General features: G+C 56.6%; 1 protein-coding gene across 1 annotated transcript; it reads right to left on the minus strand.

Moving 5' to 3' along the window:
• Nucleotides 1-211: 211 nt before the first annotated feature.
• TMEM200B (transmembrane protein 200B) lies at nt 212-1,219 on the minus strand. The gene has a single exon (XM_038757535.1). It carries the CDS (start codon nt 1,217-1,219, stop codon nt 269-271), a length of 951 nt encoding a protein of 316 aa, XP_038613463.1. The 3' UTR covers nt 212-268.
• Nucleotides 1,220-16,282: the final 15,063 nt, after the last annotated feature.

A 16,282-nucleotide genomic window follows, 5' to 3' on the forward strand; every position in this document is an offset into this window, starting at 1 on the left:
TTATCATTATCACCGTTGTTACTGTTGTTCAGACTTGGCCCCGTCCTCCCCAGAAGGAGGGAAGGAAGGCGAAGGATCCGAATTCGAGGCCGCGTAAAAGAGGCCCTGGCCGGTGTAAGCGGGCCTGCAGTCCAACCTCAGGGTCACCCGGGTGGAGGGGGGGCTTTGGTGGGGGGCGGGAGGGCCCGGGCCCTGGAGCCCCTCCCCGGAGACAGAAGCAGGCCGGTTCCTCCCGGGGGGAGGGCCCGGGCCCCCCGCCGCCCCGCTCTCAGACCCGGGCCCCGGGGTCCCCGCAGCCCCCCAGCTTGGCGTAGCCCAACAGGCTGAGCCGTTCCAGGCGGGGCCAGCTGCGGTGGTCGCGGTCGGGGGCGGGGTCCGCCGGGCCCCCGGGGCCCAGGCCGAGCAGGGCTCCGGCCCGGGCGAGGTCCAGCGACTTGGAGTGTCCGGCGGGCCGGGGCGGGGCCCGGCTGGGGCGGCCCCTGGGGTCGCAAGGCTCCCGGCGCGGGCCCGGAGCGGCTGGGCGGGGGCTGCCGGGCTCCGACCTCAGGCTCAGGCTCAGGCTCAGCCACGAGGCGGCCGGGGACGCGGCCCCAAGCCGGACCCCCGGGGACGCCCCGGCCCCAAGCCGGACCCCCGGGGGGGCTCCGGCACCGCCGGCGGGGGCGCCGGGCCCGGGCCCGGGGACGAGGAGGAGGTCGGGGGCGCCCCGGCCGACGGGGAGGCGGTCGGGGCCCCCGGCGTCCGGGCTGCCGTCGGGGGAGGCCGGGCCCGGGGCAAGCGCCGGGGCCAGGGCCAGGGCCCGGCGGAGCCGGCGGGTCTCCGAGTCCCGGCTCTCGAGCAGCACGGTGTTGGCGCAGATGAGCACGAAGAGGCCGGCGCCCATGACCACGGGCCCCACCAGGCGCAGCCGGTCCCGGGGGTCCCCGGGGGTCCGCCCCGGCCCCCGCCGCAGCTCCCCCGGCCCGCCCCGGCGCGGCCAGTAGCCGGCCACGGCGATGGCCAGGCCCGCGGCCACCACCAGGGCCCCCAGCGCCGCGAAGGCCCCCGAGGGCGAGCGCAGCCGCAGCCGGGCCCGCACCCGCAGGGCCTCGGGGCGGCGGCGGGGGCGGCGGCGGGGGCGGGGGCGGCGGGGGCCGAGGCGCGGGAGGGCGCCGGCCGGGGGGCAGCCTGGAGGCAGCGGGCTGAGCGCCGCGCTGGCTCCGGGGGTCCCCGCCGTCATGGAGCCGTCGTCGGGCCGCCCTGGGTCGGGGGAGAGACGGGGGGTGCGGGCCGCGTCAGAGCGGGGGGGCCGGGGCCCGGGCTCCTCTCCCACGGACCCCCCATCCGAGGGCTCCCCGCGCCCTGCTGCCGCCGCCGGCCATCTCTCCAGCCCCGACCCCCGGAAGGCCCCCCGCCCGGCCAGCCGGAGAGGCTGCGGTCTCTGGAGGGCTCCCTGGGGGCGGAGACGTCTGCCCAGGAGAAGTGGGGGGGGGGGGGGGTCCCGGGATCCCCAAGATCGACGTCCAGATGCCCTCGACCAGCCTTTAACTCTCGGAGGCCGGAGCCGCCCCAGGCGGCGGGAAGGGGGGTGGGGGCTACATGGAGCGGAGGAGCGCCTGCCGGCCTAGCCCCCGACGACCCCCGGCCCGGCCTCCGCCCCGCCCCCCGGGCCGCTGCCCTCTCGGGTCCTTCCCCCCCCACAGCCCACCCCTCTCCCCCTCCCCCGGCCCCGTTACTGCTTTCTAGAGAGCCCAGCAAGGACACGGGGCCACGGGACCCCCTTCAAGCTCAGGGGACCCAGACGGTGTCGGAGGGAGGGGGCTTGGGGGATGGGGAGCTGTGGTCCCCTAGGGGAGGGGGCGTCTGGGGAGACCTCAGCCCTTCCCAGCTCCTGACTCTGGAACCTGAGAGTGTGTGTGTGTGTGTGTGTTTGTGTGTTTGTGTGTGCGTGTCGGGGGGTTGGAAGGCTCCGGCGGGGCCAGCAGGAGCAGGTTTCGGCGGTGCCCCCTGCCTGCCCCCCGCCGCCCTCCGCCCGCCCGTACTCACCGGGTCCGGCTGCCCCCCAGCCCGCCGCTCCGCCCGCCCCGGCTCCATCGCTCCGACTCCGGCCCGGGCCACCCCCGCCCCCCGGCTCCCCGCCCGCAGCGCCGGGGGGAGGGCGGAGAGACGCGGGATGGTCGGCGGGCTCCCCCCGCCCCTCCCCAGGCCCGGCCCCCGCTGCGGACTTAAGCGAATCCGACTTCGAAGTACCGGGGGGGCGGGAGGGGAGAGAGAGAGAGAGAGAGAGTGTGTGTATGTTTTCCGGGGATCTGGGAGGGAGAGGGCGAGAGCTAAGAAAGGCGGGCGTGGAAGGACTGCAGGGAGGGGCCGGAGGGACGGCTTGTCGCGGGGAGAGGGAAGGAGGGAGAAGGACCGGCCCTCCAGGCTCTCCAGGCCCCCCCAGGCCTCCCCAACCTCCCGCGGCCCCCGGGGAGAGCCCGGAAGCCCAACCGGAGCCTCGGCTGTCCTGGGGCGGGGCTGGGGGGCGCCGGGACCCGGCCGTCGAGCCCCCCTCGCTGGCCAGAGCCTGGACATAGATGACTTGGGGCCGGACCAGCAGATAATAATAATAATAAGACCCTTGGTGGTGCGGGGGGGGAGAGAGAGGGGCCGAGGGAGAGACCCTTCAGACGGAGATTCTCTGAGACACAGAGTCACAGACCCCCAGGCAGAGACGGAGATACACAGAGAGACTTAGAGACACACAAACTTGAAGAAGCAGAAAGAATCCCGGGAGGAGTGAAAGAGACTCTCTGAGTCGGACGAAGGTGCCCGGAGGGAGCCCTCAGGAGAAGGACCTGAGCGGGTGGCCAAGAGACCACTAGACGCAGCTACGATCTGTTCTCTCTCCTAGGACCATTGGACATTTGCGAGCGCCGAGGGGAGTGGGGCAGGGGCAGAGGTGAGGCCAGAGTAGGGGTAGGGCCAGGAGTGCCTCTGGTCATTTCTTGTCAGATTTCCCAAGGGCTTTGAAGCTAAGAAGGACTGAAGTTTGGCAGATTATGAAGGGGGGCGGCGGTTAAATACACTTTCTACAGTGCTCTCCAAGGCACCCGATACAGTGCTCTGCACACAGAAAGTGCCCAATACAGCACTTTGAACAAAAAAGGTGTCCGGTACAGTGCCCTGCACACACTAGGTATCCAGCACTCTGCACCCAGAAGGTGCCCGGTCCAGTGTTCGGCACATAGAAAATGCCCAATATCGTGCTCTGAAATCAATCAGTCATATTTATTGAGCACTCACTGTGTGCAGAGCACTGTACTGTTTGGTAAAGTTGATAAAGTTGATACGACAGAGTTGATAGACACGTTCCCTGCCCACATGGAGCTTCCAGGCTAGAGTTGGTAGACGCGTTTACACATTAGTATGGGATAAGCCATGGGGAATGGGGGCTAAGGGGAAAAGGGGCTATTCTGTAAAGATGAATTAGGGGTTTCAGCCCAGCCCACCCGCTGGGCTGCCAAGGAAAATTTTCCTTCTTCTCCTCTTTCTTTCTCTTCCTCCTCTTCCTCTTCCTCCTTCTTCTCCTCCTCTTTCTCCTCCTCCCCCTCCTTTCTCCTCCTCCTCTTCCACCTCCTCTTTCTCCTCCCCCGAGCTCAGAGACATCTTCCCAAGTCTTCAAGCTCACATTCTGCACCTCCTGACCCCTCAATCTCTCTCTCTCTCTCTCTCTCTCTCTCTCTCTCACACACACACACACACACACACACACACACACACACACACACACACACACACACACACACACACACACACACACACACACACACACACACACACACACACACACACACACACCCCGCCCCCAGCCAGAATAGGAAGTGGACCGAACGGACCGTAAACTGATGTAATTATTCCTGTGGATGGATTTTATCGGGTTTTTTCTTTGTAACAAAGAATGTCTCGTTCCTCACTGGTCTCGCCGGAGCTGGGGCAGTTCTAGCCAACCCCCCCTTTCCTTGGGCCCCTCTTCTCTAGAAAGCCCTGCTGTGTAGACAGCCTATGGGGCTGGAGGACGGGGGAAGCTCACCCGCTCCGGGGGTGTAGACCCCTGCGGGTCGGGGAGAAGGGAATTTTTGGTGGGGATGGGGGAGAGGGATGAGGTCATATCCCCCGGATCCGAGGGGCTGGCAGAGACCCCAACAGAGGTCTTTCTGTCCCTCCCTCCCCCGGCCTGGACGGCGGCCCCCTCCCCTCCCCCTCTGCCTTCCTCTCCCTCCCTCGGGCCCCTCCTCCCCCTGCCCCTCGGCCCCCCCCCCCCCGGCCCGTTGTCTCCCGGCTGGGTCCCCCCTCGTCCCGCCTCCCCCCTCGTCCCGGGCGGCCCCTGGGCCTGGCTTGGCCGATGCAGTTTCCATGATGCAGGCTCGGGGGGCCCGGCGCGGGGCGCAGACGGTTTTGATTAGGAGAAAAACAAGTTTAGCGATGCGGCGGGGGCCGGGGGCGGGGGGCGGCGCCGTCCGACCTGGGCAGAGGAGGGGAGGGGAGGGGACCGGGAGCGGGGTTACAAGGAGGGAGGAAGGGGGAGAAGTTGGTGCTGCCCTCGCCCACAGAACGGATCCCAGGGACTCCGGGACACCGAGAATCGTCCCTCCTTGGAACTTCTGGAAACAGCAAAACTCTCTCTCTCTCTCTCTCTCTCTCTCTCTCTCTCTCTCTCTCAATCAATCAATCGTATTTATCGAGCTCTTACTGTGCGCAGAGCACTGTACTAAGCGCTTGGGAAGTACAAGTTGGCAACATATAGAGACAGTCCCTACCCAACAGTGGGCTCACAGTCTAAAAGGGGACTTTCTCTCTCTCTCTCTCTCTCTCTCTCTTTCTCTTTCTCTCTTTCTCTCTCTCTCTCTCTCTCTCACTTTCTTTCTCCGACCCAGCCACACGAATGGGCCTACACAAACGCGCCCAAGCACACTGTCACTCGCATCCTGCCAGATCCCTCTTGAGAAGAGGCCGCAGGGCGTCTCTGGTTTTGCCGGGATCAATAATCTGTCCTGGGGTCAGACTCTGCGGGGGTTACTGAGAGCCGAGGAAGCGGCGGAAAAGGGGGGGCTGGAGGCAGGGAGGGAGATGCGGTGGAGTTGGGTGGGGTGGTGCAGGGGTTCGCAGGTCCCACGGGGAGGTTTCTGTTCGTTTTAAGATGGTCTTACCCAGCCCAGACACCCCCGGCCGCTTTTTCCTTTTGGGGCCCCGGGGCGGGGGCTGGAGGAAGGGAGAGGGGCACTTGTTCCCTCCCTGGGGTTTTAAAGACCTGGGGCAATCACTGCCCCAGAATCCTTCCAGTCCAACCGTGGCGGGGCTGGGGTGGAGGGAAACTTTTCAGCATATTTCCATCCCACCCCAGGGCCCGGGCTATTCATCGGCCTCGTCTGCGGGGGACAGCCCTGGGGCTGGGAGCCCCTGTACCAGCGTGGGGGCTACGGGCGGGTGGAGATTTAACCTGTTTGGGAACATCTCGGGGAACGAGGGGGAATCTCCTTCGCTCCTGGAGACCTCGGGCTGTCCAAGGGGCAGATGAGAATGAAAAGGGACCCAGACCCAGCTGCCCCACCAGCCTCCTTCCTTCTGTGACCTCCCCTCCTTCTCCCCGGTGGCCACAGGCTCCCCACGCCCCAAGCAACGTGGATTAGTGGAAAGAGCCCGGATTTAGTCATGGGTTCTAATTCCGGCTCTGACACTTGACAGCTGTGTGACTTTGGGCAAGTCACTTAACTTCTCGTTACCTCATGTGTAAAATGGGGATTAAGACTACTGTGAGCCTCTGGTGGGACAACACGATTACGTTGTATCTACCCCAGCGCTTGGCACAAAGTAAGCGCTTGTTTACTTGCTTTGATGTCTGTCTCCTCCCTTCTAGACTGCAAACCCGTTGCGGGCAGGGATTGTCTCTGTTGCTGAATTGGACTTCTCTCCTTCTCCAGCCCAGCCCGCACCCTCCGCTCCTCTGCCGCTAATCTCACCGTGCCTCGTTCTCGCCTGTCTCGCCATCGACCCCCGGGCCTGGAATGCCCTCCTTCTGCCCTGGAATGCCCTCCCTCTGCCCATCCGCCAAGCTAGCTCTCTTCCTCCCTTCAAGGCCCTACTGAGAGCTCACCTCCTTCAGGAGGCCTTCCCAGACTGAGCCCCTTCCTTCCTCTCCCCCTCGTCCCCCTCTCCATTCCCCATCTTACCTCCTTCCCTTCCCCACAGCACCTGTATGTATGTATATATGTTTGTACATATTGATTACTCTATTTATTTATTTATTTTATTTGTACATATCTATTCTATTTTATTTTGTTAGTATGTTTGGTTTTGTTCTCTGTCTCCCCCTTTTAGACTGTGAGCCCACTGTTGGGTAGGGACTGTCTCTATATGTTGCCAACTTGTACTTCCCAAGCGCTTAGTACAGTGCTCTGCACACAGTAAGCGCTCAATAAATACGATTGATTGATTGATTGACTTTCCAAGTGTTTAGCACAGTGCTCTGCACACAGTAAGTGCTCAGTAAAGACGATTGAATGAATGAATGGATGAATGAATGAACAAATCCCATCATTTTTCTTATTATTAAGTCCCGGGCCAGGAGAGGAGGCTGGAGAGTCCCGGTTGATGGATTTTCCCAGGATGTCCCGGGGCTGAGGGAGCGGAGGGATTCCCCCAGGGCAGCTGGCTGCAAGTCAAGGACCGGCCACATGGTGGCAGCATCGTCCGCTCGGGCCGGCCTCGCTCCCGAGTCCCGGCGGGAATTCCCCCGCCCCGGGATGCTCCCGCGCCGGGATGCTCCCGCTCCGCGATGCTCCGTCCCCATTTCCCTCCTTGTCCCGATGATAAATGCCAAATGAAAAGGGGAAGCGGCGTGGTCTAGTGGATAAAACCCTGGCCTGGGAGACAGAGGAGCTGGGTTCTAAACCCCACTCCGCCACTTGCCCGTTGTACGACCGTGGGCAAGTCATCATCATCATCAATCGTATTTATTGAGCGCTAACTATGTGCAGAGCACTGTATTAAGCGCTTGGGAAGTACAAATTGGCAACATATAGAGACAGTCCCTACCCAACAGTGGGCTCACAGTCTAAAAGGGGGAGAGAGAGGACAAAACCAAACATACTAACAAAATAAAATAAATAGAATAGATATGTACAAGTAAAATAAATAAATAAATAGAGTAATAAATATGTACAAACATATATACATATATACAGGTGCTGTGGGGAAGGGAAGGAGGTAAGATGGGGGGATGGAGAGGGGAACAAGGGGGAGAGGAAGGAAGGGGCTCAGTCTGGGAAGTCAATTAACTTCTCTGCACCTCAGTTCCCCCAACTACAGAATGGGGATTCAACGCCTGTTAATACTACTACTACTACTACTACTACTACTACTACTACTACTACTACTACTACTACTACTACTACTACTAATAATAATAATGGCATTTGTTAAGCGCTTAGCTTACTATGTGCAAAGCACTGTTCTAAGCGCTGGGGGGGGGTACAAGGTGATCAGGTTGTCCCACGTGGGGCTCACATTTTTAATCCCCATTTTACAGATGAGGTAACTGAGGCTCAGAGAAGTTAAGTGACTTGCCCAAGGTCACACAGCAGGCATGTGGCAGAGCTGGGATACAAACCCATGACCTCTGACGCCCAAGCCTGGGCTCTTTCCACTGGGCCACGCTGCTTCTCAGCCAGGCTGCCTGTTCTCCTGCCAACGTAGACTGTGAGCCCTTCGTGGGACAGGGACTGTGTCCAACCTGATTAACTTGTATCTACCCCAGGGCTTAGACTAGTGCTTTAAACAAAGTAAGCGCTTTAGCAAATATCATGGAAAAAAACCCAACTCGGCTCCCATGACCTTCCTCCCGCTAAGCGTGGGGATAAGACTGAGGCAGACTTGTCCCTGCTTCACCCCTGACTATCCTCTGGAGCCTAAAGTGACCAGGCCCCCAGGAAAATTTGAAATCACTTCTGCCTCAGAGGTCTCCTTGATCGATTTCTAATCTCCCCTCTCTATAATAATAATAATAATAATAATAATAATAATGGCATTTGTTAAGCGCTTACTATATGCCAAGCACTGTTCTAAGCGCTGGGGGAGATACAAGGTAATCAGCCACATTGGGCTTACAGTCTTAATCCCCATTTTACAGATGAGGTAACTGAGGCCCAGAGAAGTGAAGTGACTTACCCAAAGTCACACAGCTGACAAGTGGTAGAGTCGGGATTAGAACCCATGACCTCCGACTCCCAAGCCCGGGCTCTTTCCATTGAGCCATGCTGCTTCTCATCTATCCCCCACCTTTCACTACAGGACTGATTCACCCTAACTTAAGCCTTGATGTACTCACAACCTGCTCAGGGCACCGGTGCACAAAACTTTTTACTGTATTACCTCCTTCCCTGCTGGGCCCCATATCCACCTTCCCGACTGTGTCTGTTTATTGTTATATTGTACACTTCCAGTCGTTTAGTACAGAGCTCTGCACACAGTAAGCATTCAGTACTCATTCAATACGATTGAATGAATGAATGGGCCTGGCTGGGGAGTGTTGAGAAACCCAGGATGTTCATCTGGGATCTGTCCAGGCTTCTCAGGATGGCGCTGAGGTCTCCTTTGAGGAAGCTGGTTTGAGGATGGAGCGTTCCGGTGATTTGCATACATCCTCATCAATTCTGCATCCGTCCATATTCCTCTTGTGGGATCAGGCTGTGGCCCTCTGGGTCGGAAAGCAGCGTGGCTTAGTGGGAAAAGCACGGGTTTGAGAGTCAGAGATAGTGGGTTCCCTGGCCCTCATCATCCCCCTGGCCTGGAATGCCCTCCCTCCGCACATCCGCCAAGCTAGCTCTCTTCCTCCCTTCAAGGCCCTACTGAGAGCTCACCTCCTCCAGGAGGCCTTCCCACACTGAGAGAGACCCCTCTCCCTCTCCTCCCCATACCCCTGCCTTACCTCCTTCCCCTCCCCACAGCACCTGTATATATGTATATATGTTTGTACGTATTTATTACTCTATTTATTTGTTTATTTTATTTGTACATATTCTATTTATTTTATTTTGTTAATATGTTTTGTTTTGTTCTCTGTCTCCCCCTTCTAGACTGTGAGCCCACTGTTGGGTAGGGACTGTCTCTATGTGTTGCCAACTTGTACTCCCCAGGTGCTTGGTACAGTGCTCTGCACACAGTAAGTGCTCAATAAATACGATTGAATGAATGAATGAATCCCGGCTCTGCCACTTGTCAGCCGTGTGTGACTGAGCAAGTCACTTAACTTCTCTATGTGCCAAGCACTGTTCTAAGCTCTGGGGTAGATAAAAGGTAATCAGGTTGTCTCACGTGGGGCTCACAGTCTTCATCCCCATTTTACAGATGAGTTAACTGAGGCATAGAGAAGTGAAGTGACTTGCCCAAGGTCACACAGCAGACAAGTGGCAGAGCCGGGATTAGAACCCATGTCCTCTGACTCCCAAACCCATGCTCTTGGCACTAGGCCATGCTGCTTCTCATTGCCCAAGGGCACACAGCTGACAAGTAGTAGAGTCAGAATTAGAACCCATGACCTTCTGACTCACAGATTCTAATCCCATTGATTGATTAAGACTGTGAGCCCCAGGTGGGACAGGGACTGTGTCCAAATTGATTAGCTTTTATCTATCCCAGGGTTTAGTACAGTGCCTGGTGCATAGTAAGCGCTAAACAAATACCATTAAAAAAAGGTCTGGCAGGGAAAATCCCAGGAAATTTGAAGAGACCTGGATCATTGGGGGTTTAGGAGTAGGGGGTGCCGTTCAGGGGGAAATCCCTGGGGCTCTTTGGGAGCCCTGTCCTGTGAGCCCACTGTTGGGTAGGGATCGTCTCTATATGTTGCCAACTTGTACTTCCCAAGCGCTTAGTACAGTAGTCTGCACACAGTAAGCGCTCAATAAATACGATTGAATGAATGAATGAATGAATGAATGAACGCTCGTCTGTCCGTGGCTGACAGACTCATAGACCCGCCCACAACCCCACACCCACGCAGCAGCCTAGCCCGCAGCTCCCGCATGGTCCTCTGTCGAAACAGGGTAAAAATTGATTTTTTTGTTCACAGTTTCTTTTCCCCTTTCCATCTAGCACTTCTGAGCAATGTTTAGGTTTTTTTTTTGGGGGGGGGGAGGTGAGAGAGCTGGGAGGCCTGGTTGGCCCTGACTCCAGCTTTGGGATGAATTAGCGCGGCCGCAGCCCATGGGGAATCCACTCCCCAGCACCTCAACATGGCAGGGGGCTGGGAGGAATAAGGGAGGATCAGGCCGAGTCAAGGATTCAGACAAAAATCCTCCCCCACCCCACGGGGCAGTTGAGGAGGCTGCTGAATCCCAGGTAAATATGGTCAATCAATCAATCAGTGGTAATAATAATAATGATGGCATTTATTAAGCGCTTACTATGTGCAAAGCACTGTTCTAAGCGCTGGGGAGGTTACAAGGTGATCAGGTTGTCCCACGAGGGGCTCACAATCTTAATCCCCATTTTACAGATGAGTTAACTGAGGCACAGGGAAGGGAAGTGACTTGCCCAAAGTCACACAGCTGACAATTGAACTCTGACTCCAAAGCCCGGGTTCTTTCCATTGAGCCACGCTGCTTCCCCGAGTGGTACTTATTGGGTGCCTACAGAGTGGAGCGCTCAGCACTGAGCCCATGGGAGAGTAAAAAAAAAAAAAAAAAAAAAAAAAAAGCCAAACCCTTTCCCTGCCCGACGTGGTGATGGAGATGGAGGCAGGAAGAGTTGGTGGAGTTGTGGGTGGGGAAACTTTTACTTGTCTCATTAGAATGGAAAGGTGAGGTGACGGGTAGGGAGGGAAGTGATGGACACTTCCCGGCTCCTGCAGGGGACCAGGAGGAAGGTTAATGATCCCATGTCACCCTTGCACCTGGATTTGCCCCCTTTATTCATCCCTCCCCCAGCCCCACAGCACTTATGTACATAGCCACAATTAAATATGTTTATTTATTTAGACTGTAGACTTGTTTAGACCGTAAACTCGTTGTGGACAGGGAGTGTGTCTCCCAAAGCATCGTGGTTTAGTGGATACAGAATGGGCCTGAGAGTCAGAGGGACCTGGGTTCTAATCCCGACTCCACTTCGTGCCTGCTGAGTGACCTTGGGCAAGTCATTTCACTTCTCTGTGCCTCAGTTACCTCACCTGTAAAATGGGGAATGAGTGTGAGCCCCATGTGGGAGAGGGACTGTGTCCAACCTGAATAACTTGAATAATAATAATAATAATAATTGGCATTTGTTAAGCGCTTACCATGTGCAAAGCACTGTTCTAAGCGCTGGAGAGGATACAGGGTGATCAGGTTGTCCCATGTGGGGCTCAGAGTCTTCATCCCCGTTTTACAGATGAGGTAACTGAGGCCCAGAGAAGTTAAGTGACTTGCCCAAGATCACATAGCAGACATGTGGCGGAGTTGGGATTCGAACCCATGACCTCTGACTCCAAAGCCCGGGCTCTTTCCACTGAGCCATGCTGCTTCTCTACCCCAGTGCTTAAAACAGTGCTTGGCACATAGTAAGTGCTTAGCAAGTACCGTAATTATTATTATCTTATATTGACCTCTCCCGGGTTGAGTCCCGGCTGTAAACTCGGACCCACCTCCCCAACGGCTCCAGCCCCCTGCACCGGCCCCGCCGCCCCCCGTTCGGCCCCTCCGGAAACCCAGCCAGTGTCCACTGGAGGTGGTGGCTGATGGCCATGGGCTGGTGGGGGGGGGGGGTGTGTGCCAGGGCCACTGCCCAACCTTCTTTTCTGGGCATCAATCAATCAATCAATCAGTCGTATTTATTGAGCACTTACTGTGTGCAGAGCACTGTACTAAGCGCTTGGGAAGTACAAGTTGGCAACACATAGAGACGGTCCCTACCCAACAGTGGGCTCACAGTCTAGAAGGGAAGCAGCCTGGCCTAATGAATAGAGCATGGGCTTGGGAGTCAGAAGGTCGTGGGTTCTAATCCCTACTCCTCCACTTGTCTGCTGTGTGACCTTGGGCGAGTCACAATCCATCTGTGCCTCAGTTCCCTTATCTGTAAAATGGAGATTGACTGTGAGCCCCATGTGTCGGACAGGGACTGCGTCCAACCTGATTATCTTCTATCTACCCCAGCTCTCAGAACAGCGCTTGGCACATAGTAAGCGCTTAAAAATACCATAATTATTATTATTCCGGGCAGAGCGGGGAGGGGAGAGGGCGATGTGGAGGGAGATCATGAAAAGGAGGGAGGCTACGGTGGGTTTAGGGAGCCTCCAGGCTGTTTCTGCCGACCTTCGGCCCCGGGGTCTCGGGTCCCGGGGAGTCATGTGCCTGCCAGGCCGCTAATAATAATAATAATAATAATAATAATAATAATAATAATCAATCAATCATATTTATTGAGCACTTACTATGTGCAGAGCACTGTACTAAGCGCTTGGGAAGTACAAATTGGCAACATATAGAGACAGTCCCTACCCAACAAACAATAGCATTTATTAAGCACTTACTATGTGCAAAGCACCGTTCTAAGCGCTGGGGAGGTTACAAGGTGATCAGCTTGTCCCACGTGGGGCTCACAGTCTTAGTCCCCATTTTACAGATGAGGTAACTGAGGCACAGAAAAGTTAAGTGACTTGCCCAAAGTCACACAGCTGACAATGGGCGGAGCCGGGGTTTGAACCCATGACCTCTGACTCCAAAGCCCGGGCTCTTTTCCACTGAGCCACGCTGCTTCTCTTTTATTTGACTCTCTCGGCGGTTTCCAGGTGCAGAGCCCACACCTGCGTCTCCTTCAGCCCATCTAGCGTCTTCTGGAGCCTCCCCTGCGGAGACACACACACCGCCGTCACCACCCGTGACCCCGACCCCGAGGGCGGCACCGCAGTGGGATGGGCCCAGGGGGCAGAGATGATCTGCCCCGGGCACGGAACGGCCACGTTCCTGTCCACCCCCCGGGTCAGTCGCTGACCACAGGCCTGCCGTCAGTTCCAGAGATATGAGGGGAGGAAAATGAGAGAATTCGGAGCGTTTCTTCCTGCAGAAGAGGCCCGTTGTTGGGTAGGGACCGTCTCTATATGTTGCCGATTTGGACTTCCCAAGCGCTTAGTCCAGTGCTCTGCACATAGTAAGAGCTCAATAAATACGATTGATTGAATGAATCAATCAATGGTTTTTATTGAGTGCTTACTAAATGCCGAGCACTTGGAAGCGTATAGTACAACAGAATTAGCAGACATGTTCCCTGGCCATAACGAGCTTACATCCCAGAGGGGGAAGCAGATTGATTGATTGATTAGAGAAGGCTGAGGAGGAGGCGGCGGTAGGAGAGGGGGCCAGTCCTGGGACCACCTGTGGTCATGGGCAATGGCACCTGTTCTCCCTTCCCCTTATGCTGTGAGCCCCAAGTGGGATGGGGACTATATCCGACCTGATTAACTTGCATCTACCCCAGCGCTTATCCCAATACTTGACACTTAGTATACGCTTAACAAACATCAGCATTAGCATCATTATACAGGTACCGGTGACCTGGGGTAGAGCAGGCTATTTCCTGCCGCACCAAAGGGCAGCTCTGAACTACTGGCTTTAAGGCTCCCTCCAGCTCCCTCCAAGTTGTGCATCAGCTCTCTTCACCCACCCTTCCCTGGCCCCAGCTTTCAGCGCTTCCCATGCCCCTTCTTTTGCCTCACTCTCCTTTCTCCCCTCATCTATCCACTTTCCATGCCCTTCCCTCCCCCTGGAACTCCCTTCACATGGAATCTGCCAGAACACCACTCCCCGTCTTCAAAATTCCTGGAAATCCCACCCCCTCCAAATTACATCTCCTTGGTTCTGCCATTCCACAACCACCCTGAGCACGAAAGAATGCATGGATTTAAGCTCCCTTTGCATTATTTATGAATTTCACTTTCCATTCCCTCGCTGTTACCTGCTGGGCCTGTGTTTTCCTTCTTGCTCACAGTTATGATATTTGTGAAATGCTTACTATGTGCCAGGCACTGTTCTAAGCACTGGGGTAGATACAAACTAATCAGGTTGGGCACAGTCCCTGTCCCAAGTGGGGCTCACAGTCTTAATCCCTATTTTACAGATGAGGAAACTGAGGTACAGAGAAGTGAAGTGACTTGCCCAAGGTTTCACTGCAGATGAGTGGCAGAATCGGGATTAGAACCTAGGTCCTTCTGATTCCCAGACCCGTGCTCTATCCACTAGGACAAGCTGCTTCTCTATTGCATTGTGCAACTGGACATGTTTGCCTGTGTCCCCAATGGATTGTAAGCTTCTCGAGGTCAGGGAGCAGGTGTCTTAGTTTAATTGAAGTCTCCCAAGTAAATGTATCTCACCACCGACTCCCACGTCCTGCCTCTGGCCTGAACGCCCACCCTTTTAATAACCTACTGACAATGACTCTCCCCATATTCAAAGCTTTATTGAAGGCATATCTTCTCCAAGAAGTCTTCCCCATCCAGACCCTCATTTCCTCTTATCCCATTCCCTGCTGCGTCCTCCTTGCACTATGATTTGCCCCCTTTATTCACTACCCCTGCAGCCTCAAGGCACGTATGTCCACATTCATAATTTATGCATTTATAGTAATGTCTATCTCCCCATCTAGACTGTAAACTCACTATAGGCAGGGAATGTGTCTATCAACTTTGTTACACTGTACTCTTCCAAGCGCTTAGTACAGTGTACTACGCACAGTGATTGAAAAATAGGATTCATTGGTTGATCGATGAGACAGAGCTTTGCAACAAAGAGAGCTCAGTAAATCCGAATGCACAAGGGGATTAATTGGTGAGACACAGGTCAGAGCGTTACCAGTCAGTAGGTTGGACTGAGTGCCGGGGGGACTCCCTAATGGGTGCACTGTAAATACAGCTGAGCAGGGAGAGCCTCAACCTGAGCCCTGGGAGAGGAAGAGGAGTGGGCAAAACAGGGGACCGGGACAGAACGTGGGGAGAGGGGAGAGAAGGGAAAGAGGGGTATCCTTCACCTGAGCCAGGATGGAAGCCATGGAGGTGGAGGAGGGGGCTGGGCTGGGCAATCTGTTGGAGGTCCCCATGTCAGGCCACTAAGGAGGCTTTCAATGGTGGGGGGCTCTAGGGAATGTGGCCACCCTGTGTGTGTATTTGGGGGGGTCACGGTGCATCATCACGGGGTGGGGGTGGGGGCTGCTCTTTCTCCCGGCCGGGCCACGTTGGGGAAGCTCAAACTGTGCAGCAAGTCCTTCAACTGCTGGACAGTTGTCCCACTGCCGGCTGGGATTGTCCGTCCCCGGAGGGGGAAAGCAATACTAAAGGGGAGCAGAGAGAAGCAGAGCAGAGAGCAGAAGATCGGGAGAACAGGGGAGCAGAAAATAGGAGAGGAGGAAGCAGAGAGCAGGGAAGCAGAGAGCAGGGGGAGCAGAAAATAGGAGAATTGGTAGCAGGAGAGCAGGGAAGAGGGGAGCAGAGAGCAGGAGAGACAGCACCCACCCAGAGCAGAAGAGGTGGCAGTCAAAGAAGGGCTGTGGGATTCGGTCACTAATCTCCCGGCCAGAAGAACTGGGAGTCTGGAGCTGGCTGGCCACCCTTGCTGCCTACCCGGGGGTCTTTTCCTCCCGTGCTGGGTTTTGCACCTTGTAGGCCCATGTGGCCTCCTGGATGGGGAGGGTGCAGTGGCCCCGGTGCTCCCGGGACTGGTGACACAGGGCGCAGATGGCCTGCCCGTCCTCCTGGCAGAACAGCCACAGGCTTTCCCTGTTCTGCTTGCACAGCGTCCCCACCGGCTGTGCCCCCGGCCCCGGGAGCCACAGGGCAGCCACGATGTTGCTAAGGTGCCTCTTGTGCCGGAGGGTCTCCGGCTGGAAACTGGTGTGGCACTGGGAGCACGGATGGGTCTCCCTTGGTGTCTTGCCAGATGTTTCCAGGAGGGCAGAGATGCAGCTGGAGCAGAAGCAGTGGCCACAGTCCGTGCTCACAGCTTCCTTCATGAAGCCCAGGGAGATGGGGCAGGTGATCTCCTCCTGAATCAAGTCCACCAGCTCCACCGTGGCCATGGCTGCTGCCCCTCCTGCTGCTCTCCTGCTCCCTCTGCCAGTGCTCACGCCCCACGGCTGGCTTGGCCTAGTCCGAAGGGCAGGGAGGGAAGGGCAAGAGGACAGGGAGGGACCAAGCGGGGGTGGCAAGAAGTAGGTCTGGCATGGGAGAGGCCAAGGTCAGCTGAGGAGTGGAAGGGGAAAGTGGCACTTAGTGCAGGGATTTGCCAACAGTGGGCGCTCAATAAATGCC

This window comes from Tachyglossus aculeatus, chromosome 16, assembly GCF_015852505.1.
Source record: "Tachyglossus aculeatus isolate mTacAcu1 chromosome 16, mTacAcu1.pri, whole genome shotgun sequence".
NCBI lineage: Eukaryota > Metazoa > Chordata > Mammalia > Monotremata > Tachyglossidae > Tachyglossus > Tachyglossus aculeatus.

What these genes read in the sequence shown, in the direction of transcription:
- TMEM200B (XM_038757535.1), bottom strand. Translation starts at nt 1,219, where the DNA reads ATGACGGCGGGGACCCCCGGAGCCAGCGCGGCGCTCAGCCCGCTGCCT.